Here is a 10852-nt window from a genome sequence, read left to right on the forward strand (position 1 = left end):
CGCAACGCATTACGGAAAGTCCAATTCGACGTGCAATCGTAAAGGGTTATGCATCAGATTAATAAATGTTACGTTAATGCAGCACAAAGTGTTGCAGGACTGCCAACTTGATTTCGATTGATTTCACAATTAATTTCCAGAGATTTCTCCGATTCGAAATCGATCTAAGTGCAATATATTAAATGACGTCGGTTTTGTGAGGAGCACATCGTGAAAGCTATATGGGGGATCTATTTGCCACGAGCGTAAGATATCTGACACGTCCCTCGAATAATGGAAGGACGCGCTCTCGGTGTCTCTCGCGGGAAGGAACGGGATAGAAATTGCACTTTCCAATGCGATAAATTACGCCGATTATCGGTATAATTTCTGCTGTCACGGTTCGTTCGCGAACGGGTGTGTCCGAAAGGAACGATGCGACGAGACGGCAAGATTGATTGGTACATTAGAGAAGACGAGGCCAGAAGACTTCACGAATTACCGGCACGTCTGGATAACAGTTAGCCAACCTCACTCATAGGATTAGCGAGTGTGTTATTTTCGCGCAGGAAAGTGGACGGTTTCACCGTCACGCATAGGGCTTATAGTACTAGAAAACGATCGGATGGTGAGAGAGTGTTTCATCGTCAATTTCAACAACGAAAAGAAAGTTTTGGCAGTTGCAATTTTTATTAATACATCTTCTGTTTATCATTTAATACTGTGAATAGTTTTGTAAAATTAACGCCACTATCTAGGGACAGTTTTTAAATTTTAACACTAGAACCGGCAAAAATCTATACCTTTCTTTGTTTTTATTTTTAATTCTTTTTACATATGTATTTATTATTACTTTTTAATATTTAATACATTTTTTTAATACTTAAATAATTAATCTAAAATAAAGAGTTTGACAAAAATCTTAATGGTTTTTGTAATTTAATCTAAAAATCTAAAACCCGTTATTTTAACGGATTTGGGTGTTCCGTACTATTTTATTATATATATATTATTTTCCATATGCCATAACAAGATCCGTTAAATGACCAGACTTTAGAGCTATGAAATTCTTTAAACATAATTGAAGACAGAATTTTGTATGTAGAATTTTATATACCGCATACATCTTTTCACATACGTTACATATCTCCATACGTATACTGCGTACCGATTCTTTCGACATTATTACAACCGCAAATTATGGATTGTGCAAAATAGGCTTATTTTATGGCTGTCTACATTCCTATTTTAAACTTACAACAGATTGTGAGAGGGATTTCTTTTTGGTGTTGCAGCAGTGCGGCAGCGGCGGTAGCGACGGTAGCGGCGGCGTTTCGACGGAGGGTGTCGTGGTGAACGTCGGTGCCAGTAACGGCGTCGGCAGCGGTGGCGGTGGCGGCGGCAGTGGCAGCGGTGTCGGCGTCGGTGGCATGGACTGCATGCCCTTGCGCCCCGGTCCGTTCCACTACCTTATCAGCGAGCAAGCCAAGTCCCTGGTGGCCCTGCAGGAATTGCAGAATGAGGTCGGCGCTCTGCTCGAGTTCCGGGACCTCGTCATCGAGACGTTCCCAAACCTCCGGCACAAGATGGCCGCGACGGCGTCCGCGGGTGCGTCCGTGATGTCGTCCACATGTACCCAGAGCTCGCACATCCCGCTGCCGCTGTCGAGCCCGTCCTCGCGGAGGATCAGCGAATGGGAGCCCGGCAAGATAAGGCGACGAGTGACCCGCGAGAGTAGCGGCGGCGGCAGCGGCGGGGGCAGCGGTGGAAACGGTAGCGGGGGCGGCGGTGAATCCTCGTCTTCGTTGCCTAGAAGCCGCAGCAACTCCCACAGCGGCGGTACCAAGAACAACTGCAGCGCTACGGTCCAGGACTCTGGTTTCAGCACAGAGACCTCGTCGAAGGACAGCGCTTCGACGGCGATCGCGCCGCGAGCGAGCAGCCCCCGGCCGAACGCGTTGGACGAGGCGGAGGATGAGCTCTGGAACCTGCTGGACGTGATCCACCGCAAGGGAATTCGGCTGCGGGAGGAGGTCGAGTGCCTTCAGGGTCGCCTGGAGAGCGTGACGACGGAGGAGCTGATATCGACCGATGTGCTCGAGACTGTGAGGAGGGTCACCGGTCTCGGTGATGCCGACAGGACGATCGATAGCTGCAATGTCGTTGATGACGGGAATGTCGATCAGCGGCAACAGGATAGCAGAGATCCGCAAGTGATAGCTCTCAGGCGAGAGAAGGAGCAGCTATTGGACAAAGTTGCCGAACTTGAGGCGGAGACGATATCTAGTCGCGCCCGGGCTCAGGAACTGCAGACGGAATTGGCCGCTCTGTCGGCGCTGAAGACCGGTCTGGAGGATCGGTTGCGGGCTGGACTGATCGAGAGCACCTCGGAGATTTTGGCACCGGGCGTTCAAAGACTGCAACCCATCGCGCCGGTGATTTCCTCGCCGAAGAACGCCAATGTCACTAGTATCAAGAGCAAGGGTTCGGCGTTCGCGTCCGTCACCGGTAGTCCTGGAAGTAAGGCTCACAAGAGTCGCTTTCGCACGAGGACGATCGAGAAGAATATATTGCTGGACGTTGTCGGGCGCGGTGACGAGACGACGCGCCATGTCGACATCGACGTTGAGGCGAACGTGAATGAGAGGCGAGCCAGGCTGGGAGCGCTCGATTCCATCCTGGTCTCGCCCACCAGGGTGACTCACGTGAAAGATGTAGACTCAAGGAAGATTGCGGCCATTCTTCGCGAGCACTCGCCCCTCGAGCTTCAGCGACACCTAATTACTACTACCGTCCATAATCAGGTAAGATCGACGTGATTTATAATAACGCATCTATTTATGTGAAAGGAATGAATAAACTTGATTAATTGTTTGATAACTTACGTTTGTCAGGTCCTACAAAAAAGGCTAGACGAAGTGAAGAAAAGTACGGAAACTCTTTCGGAACGACTCGATAAAGCGCGCGAGGAGAACGACGATTTGCGTTTCCAGGTGAGTCGTGCTATCGAAAGTCGCCGCATAGCAATTTTATTTGAAAGACTGTCAAAGTGTTACATTATTAAATGCGTTACGTTCTTCTGCGAAAAAACCGTACCAATTGTTATAAATCCAATTGTTGTAAACCAAACAAATTAGTGATATAACTCGCATCACTTTCAGTTGGAGGAACGAAATATCGAATTGGAAGGCACACGGGCGCGAGTGCGCGTGTTGGAACGCCTTCAGCAACGACCGCCGACGGAAGCCGAGTCCGAGGCGGATTTGGAACAGCCCAGGTGTGAACAAAGCGGCCTTGAGCCCGGTAGTAGTACGGAGTCCGCGCGGGATCATCATCAGCCGGTAGAGATCAAACCGTCGCCGCGGCGGCGTCCTAGTCGTATACCTTTACCAGGCAACGTGAGCGGCAAGACAACGACGACGCCCACAGCGAGCGTGAATGCAATGACACCTGCGCGACCGCCCAGTCACGGCAGGAACGACAGCAGGGAATCGCTCAAGTCGCTAACAAGACCGCCGCGTGATTCTAGTCGCGACAGCCATGGCGGCGGCAAATCGTTGTCGAAACCGCGCGATTCCAGCCGGGACTCATTGAGCAATAAGAGTCTGTCCAAGAACTGCGGTAACGGAAGCAGCAACAATAGCGTCAGCGGTGGTGGCGTCGGCAAGGAAACAAATCGGGAGTCGTCCTTGAACAATCGGTCCTTGCCGCGTAACAATTCCAGCCGAGACTCCTTAAACAAATCCTCCTCGCTGTCCCGCGCCCGTGACTCGTTGGAGTCTAACAACAACCTCGGCACGTCCTCGCCCATCACGGGAACGACTAACGCTCCTCCTAGGCGACCGCCCGCTCCCGCACGTCGTTCCCACAGCCTGGCGCGCGCAGCGACGTCCGTCGATGCGTCCGAGAACGGCAAGGTACGACCTGTAAAGCAATTCTTTTGGAGCAGCTGGCTGAAGTCACCGTTGTCCAACGGCCCGGTATAATAGAGAGTTCTCGGCAAGCCTTCTTCTCCCCCAGGACGACGGGCTGTAGTCGCTCTCTCTTAGGGACAATCACCGCCCTCGACATCATGCCCTTCGAAGTCCATTTTCTTGACCTCTGTAACAAGATTAGAAAACCGCTGTCTTTTTTACTTCCCAATTGCATCTCGATCTCCGCACTGACTTTGGTCTCATTGAATTAAGATCGGCTAAACGAACTAAACGGCGTCGTTCTATCGCCATTGCTTCCATTTGACGGTGAAATACTTCTGTACTATCTTGCTAACTTGTCTCACTTCTCGCCATTGTAACTACTATTACTGTCATTACCGTTACGTCACATCCTTACCGTACGTAATAACCGTAACAGTGACTGTATCAGTCGATAATATCGCGAGTACATACATTTATCGGGGATGTATCTGGTATGATTTCCTGCGATGATACAGACAAACGCACCGACTGCCTTTTTCTTCTACTTTTCCCGTGGCGTCTCTCGCTCTCTCCTACCTTATCCTATTCTATTCCCTCTTCTATGGTTTCCACTACGGACTTCGACATACTAATGATGTAAGATCATATAGGAACGGAACTGACTTCCGTTTTCGCTGAGCCACTATCTTTGCCTGATAATCCTGAAAAAAAGTCTAACAATACGTGCAGAGACATGAGCGAGCGAACCGACTGATTTTTGTTTTAAAACCACCAATTGTCCAATCGACCGTCCACCATACCGAAATCAGTCTGATCTGGAGGGTAGGCGAGCGTGCGTTCGAGCCCGTCCCCAACGGCGGTCCAATAAAGAAAGAAAGTGGCCCCTTCTCGCGTGCCGCCGGTTTTTTCTCGTAAGTTATGCTTCTTTTATTATCATTTGCTTCGATGCTTCTTTTCTGGATGTGGTGAGCTGCAGCCTCTGTCTTTTCAAAACCTACTCTCATCTTCCTCCCCCTGCCCACACGGTAGAGTATACACCATGATTTGAACGCTCTCACTTGGATTTTGGCATGCGCACATACCCGTAGTCAAATCTTCCAGATTGCGAACATCAGTAAGAATGCTTATGTCTGCAAATATATTACGTGATAGTTCTTTAAGCTTATGGAATGAATAATATATCTTTACTATGCTAACGTTTTGAACTATATAGAACTAATAGACCATTAATCATGTTTATTTAGTTTATTATTATAAATTTAAACTTTTACAATAGTTTTATTTTAAATTTTTTTTGTGAGCAAAAATCTTTTTCTCTTTTAAGGGAGACTGCTAATTGCATATAAAATCTAGATTAGCAACAGAAACTAATACATATTTTTAGTTTACATTCTAATTTCTAAGACTTTAAAAGCAAATTTCAACGATCCACGGTAATGTTAGAAGACACACAGTAAAATAAACACACAGTCTTTTACATTTAAAATTGCATTACAAAGGGTTTACACGGTTTATTCGCACAGATTTTAGATTTTGCTGCTTTTTCTTCTCTTTTGCGATTTATTTACGAGAACCCGTTAATTTGTGCACGCGCGGCCGATCATGGAACATTTGATCTGATCAAAGTCTAAGCATTCACTGCCGAAATTTGGTTAAAGTAAGACCGACCGCTGGACAAAACTAGAGCCATGTTTAAATTATATCAAATTTGTCTTTCGTTCATAAAGGCGCATACAATTATACACGCTCGATTCGTCGCATATATCCATTTATTTCGACACCCCCCTTCCCCGTACACTTTGTCAGTACATATTTTTAAACATTTTTTATCATCACGACGTAGGAAAAGAGAAAAAGGAGACATTTATTTAGCACGTATCTTTTTAATTATTATCAGCATTCAGTGCTAGCGAGTCTTGCTCCCTTGCTCATTTAAATGTATGTTATATGTAAAATTAATTTGCTCTTTTTTCGTTTGCCGAGATTTAATCTTATTTGCTAGCGTTGCTTGTATGCGAAATATAAAAGCCCGAGAGAGTTGTAGTTTATTATAATCGTATTCGCGATCAACAACTTTTTTGAGGGAAAATGAATCGACCACACGCTTACCTGCTTGGCCTTGCGGTTCATTGTCCATTTTACATCTAGCAATATCGCGCGAAATGTTTTACACAATATATTCCATTTGCTAATAAAGTTTATGAGACGCTCTTTTTACTTAGTCACTAGGATCTTACATTTACATTTGTTACATAGAATTCAAGTCATTAAGTAGTAAATTAGCTTTGTATGAGAATTTTACTTTTGCCCGTACATATCATGTTAAATACGAGAGATGATAGATCTTGATACCTCAGCATTAAAACAGCCAGTAGTACCAATGTTTATACAGATTGTTACCATCCTGCATTTAACATGTCATTTTCTTTCGTCAACTTTCACGCTGCAAAATTGACGGATAAAGGATCGGCTGTTCTAAATTCTTGGGTATTAATATAAAGTTAATCTTTTTGTCACTCGCATCTTTTCAAGATGTATCTCCAGGACGATGCATCTCAAAGCGATGCTGTAGTCTTGGCAGGAAAAACATTTCGCTTGTAATAGAAACAGGGCGTATTTTATTTGTCTAACTGATTAATAAATATTTTGTATCTTTTAGAGCTGCAACGAACCACCGAGTTCCTGGTGTTCGACCAACAGCAGTTTTCGGCACAGCGACTCGTCTCTCTATCCGGATTCTTTAAATCAAGAGACATCGTCCATCACCGGTTCTACGCGGGTAGAATTCATAATCGGCTCGCCCACCAGGCGTTTCCGCATGAATTCCGCTTGGCCTCACCGCTATTTCGACAGCATCGACTCGGCGGCTACGGTGCCAGAAAGCCTGCTAACCGACGAGTTCCCTCTGCGACGCGGCGAAGCTCTAGCTGAGTGCGACTCGCTCGAGTGCCATCCGATTTCGAGCGAGGATTAATACGCCGATCGTCGACGTTAATGCGAAGCTAGTCGCAAAAATGGCGAGTCGCGTAGAGTGAATTACTTGCTCTTGCTTCTTTCCATTATTTTACACCGTATCACTGGCTCTGCTTCTTAACGCGGCCTTATTCGCATTGCGTCATACGACGCGTGTGTGAATGTATAAATAATAGAATTCTAGACACGTGAAACGTATTCGTTTTAGAAGATATAATGCGCTGAAGGAGTGACACTCGCGTTCTCAATGACCCTTATTCTGTGCCTTTTTAATATTGAATGTTTTCATTTTTTATTTGTTTGAGAATCACATCTTCTTGGTGATTCTAAGCGGACAGAAATTCAACGATTCTAAACTGAAGTATACCAATACCATTTTCCATGCAGAAACTTACTATGTACTTCCCTCGAGTTGCATTTAAAGAGCATTTCATACACCTTTACAACACGACGTAGGTTTTTTAGCAATCAATTTTGCTATCTAATCAAAAATAAAAATGACACATTGACTTGCATCGCGAACTTATATTGTTTTATAATGGGTATAATTGATGTAATCGATAAAAGTAATTGTATCAAGAAATACAAGTTATTATTTTCATTGACAATATAAGTATGGAAGTATAAGTATGATTAAATTATATAAATGTTTATTTACGAAGTAAAAGAAAAATACACACATATCGAGAGGTAATAAAAAAATTTTTTTAATTTTGTAAGGAGAGTTTGTGCAAGAAAATATGTTTTCTTAATCTTCGTTTGGATTTCTCATATGTGTGTAAAACATATACTTATTAAGAGTTTATAATTCTTATTAATTAAAAAAGAAATATTTTTGAATCTTTTATAGAGTCGCATATCAATAAATTCAACGGAAAATATTATTTGCTTATATTTGTTTATTTCGATGTTATTTAATGTTATATCTTGTTTTTAACATGTAAACGGTATTTGGTTTACTTAACCAACGTCAAGAATGAGTTTGTTAATCAAACTTTCGATTACTTGATCCACGTTTGGTGACAGTAGTTTGCAACTTCGTAAATTTTATATCAATATCTTGTGTATCGCTATTTTGATATATTTCTCAAGTATTTGTATCTCTTTTATCCTTAAGTGTGAAAAAAACTTGTGATTTAGCAGAAAAGTGTCGTTAACAATCGAATGTGTAGAAAAGATTGTCAGCTTGCAACAGAGGATAACAGAGTCGATATTTCACATTCCATACTTACAATTTCGTATTCCATTTAGCATTTCTATCTTCGATTTGAATCTATGTTGTGATTAATTGCTTTCTTATTTATTGTGTGTTATAATGCGTATTTATGTTTGAGTTTAGTTAATGCTTATTAGAGATGTGTGAATTATTCAAATATAAATTGAATCGAATCGAATTAGATCAAATTTAACTTAATTTGTATTTAAATTCCTATTATTTAACAGTTATTTTTAGTATAGATTTTAGTATAGAAATTATTATTTTATAGATTTAATATAATTTATTATTTATTCAAATCCGGATTATTTGAAAATTTCGAATCTGGGATTCGAATATAAATTACATATATGTTCACAATTTTATAACATCATATTAAAATGACTATGTTATATATTATATAATCAATATTATTTTTTCATACAATGGACATCTTCTAATTATTTATATTTTAAAATTTAATCTTATAATAATTAAAAATGTTATTAAAAATTATGTTATTAATTAAAAATTATTTATTAAAAGTTATGTTTCATCGATTTGATACGATTTAATTCTATTCGATTCGAGTAAAATTTGGTCGATTCGGCGGTAAAATATTGATTCTTGATTTGCACATCTCTAGTATTTATGATGATATGAAAAAATATTGTGCTATAATTGGGAGCGAAATGCGTGATGTGAAAAAATTCGAAAGATAAGACAGATGCTGAAATTTTCATCAAATACGAAGATATATTGAGTGCTCACATTTTCTCGAAAATAACATATCATGTTTAATTATCGTGTGCTCGTTCGCTAGATGCAATGACGGATATAGATTGGTAGATATACATCGAATGCACGAACAACGAGCAGATAATGAATACGAATAGAGCGAATAGAAAGTGTAATACGTAAAAAAAATTTTTTTTAAGAAATTTGATTTTGTGTTCGCTGTTTATTCGTTCTGCATTCGCACATGTGTATTTCAATTGAGAGTGATAAAAGTAAACGATGCATCAACTCTTATATATTGTAAGGAGGTTCAGGTTCGTCGAATTCGTTGGCGATTTACCGGAATCGCGTTTTAATACGCGTAAACTCACGATGCCGCGACTCCGGAAAGAGTACTACATATACTACACAGTTCCTCGTTTCAACAACCAATTTAATTATTTATAACTAACAATGACGATTGTGAAAAATACTGAATAATAATCACAGACGGAGCTTGTGATCCTAGGTATAAATAACCGTGAAACATGTGATTAACATATAGTTTAAGGTATTAAGCCACAGGACTGAAGGACTTATTATTTTATTAGCGCCTAATGTTTTTACGCGCGACGGAAACAAATAGAGAAACCGATGCGCACTTGGTGAAGTTTTATTCTTTTCCTTGTCTTTTTCCTTTTTACAATGGGGTTCGTGTGACGCCAGCGAGAATGCTCAGATATTATTGTTATTCGTACAGCCGGTGGCTCTTATATCGTCCGTGGATCAGCGCGCTACCGACTGGAGGCTATTATTTTTATACCTTTAATTAACGAGCGTAATCGAGAGCGTAAAGAATGTGTAAACGAAGACTGCAAAGATGCAGCATCCTCCCGATGGTTATTAAAGCGCTGTTGCTATGTATTATACTTTATCTAGTTTAGATATGTCTTATCATCATAGAATTATTAATTATTGTTTTACGAATACACACACCGACATATTTGTACATAGACAACATCGTGATTTATTTAAACAAATTAGCTCTAATGTAAATAAATATTATCTGTAACGAATCTGCGATAATGTGATCCTATTAATAAAATGAAATTACTTAAAAATTTTCATTTATTAATATACAATTACTTCCCGTATTAATCTTTACGACTTTGGCGGATGTAATTGTGAAACAATTTACATTCAACAACAAAACATATATTTTGTCTTATAAGAAATAATTTAGTAATATTTTATTTGTTGTGACATGATCAATAATTATTTAATGTAAAAATAACATTTATAATAAAATAAAAACATCACTTATAAAATTAAAATCTTAATAAAATAAAGATTTTAAGTACATTTTAATATTAATTATTTCGATATTAATCGAAATAATTATTACATGACTTTTATGAGAAATCAATTCCCGATTATATTGATAATTTGATATATTGACAATTTATATCGTGAAATATTGAAGGTTTATATTTTATTGTTTCACATAAAATTTACTAAGACTCACTTCTATTCACTTATTAAGACAATATTGGTCGAAATAAGTGTTACTTTTGGTAAAGGAAAAACTATTAATGAAAAGAAGTTTATTTTTGTAGAGAGAAATATCATTCTTTTATCAATGGAATTTTTTAAAATGAAAATTTGAAGCAATTTATCTTTTTGATTGTGTGATTTTACAAGTGATGAGTAATAAAATCTATTATTGAGAATTACAAAAAATGCGTTCCACTGATTAATTATATAAAGAAACAAATTTTTCCGCCGTTGTAAGGAACGTTGTTCGTTATGTTTGAGTAGCAACGATTTTATTTTGGAGTCTTTTTTTCACAGTTACAGGTAATAAAAATGTAATTATGCATGCAATTTTAATATTACAAATACGATACTCTATATGGTTAGTATTTTAAGTTTATCGCATCGACTAAGAAAACCTTATATAATCTATGTAAAAAACTATTTCTTCAACTGTAAGGTTGTTATTGTGCGCAGTTCTATTTCATGATAAAATGCATAGAACGATTATGGCACTCGCATGTTAAATGGCAACCAA

General features: G+C 39.7%; 1 protein-coding gene across 2 annotated transcripts in view; it reads left to right on the plus strand.

Annotated features, from left to right (window-relative positions):
* LOC105831697 overlaps positions 1–7542 on the plus strand; it is a 68768-nt gene extending 61226 nt beyond the window's left edge. The window contains exons 2-5 of one of the 2 annotated variants that reach the window (XM_012672037.3): positions 1275–2783; positions 2874–2972; positions 3141–3896; positions 6556–7542. In XM_012672037.3, the coding sequence (XP_012527491.1) occupies positions 1275–2783; positions 2874–2972; positions 3141–3896; positions 6556–6870 (2679 nt within the window). In that variant the 3' untranslated portion in view covers positions 6871–7542. The remainder of the gene's footprint in view (positions 1–1274; positions 2784–2873; positions 2973–3140; positions 3897–6555) is intronic. The other variant, XM_012672038.3, reaches the window with a different exon arrangement.
* Positions 7543–10852: the final 3310 nt, after the last annotated feature.

The sequence above is a fragment of the Monomorium pharaonis genome, chromosome 5, assembly GCF_013373865.1.
Source record: "Monomorium pharaonis isolate MP-MQ-018 chromosome 5, ASM1337386v2, whole genome shotgun sequence".
Lineage (NCBI taxonomy): Eukaryota > Metazoa > Arthropoda > Insecta > Hymenoptera > Formicidae > Monomorium > Monomorium pharaonis.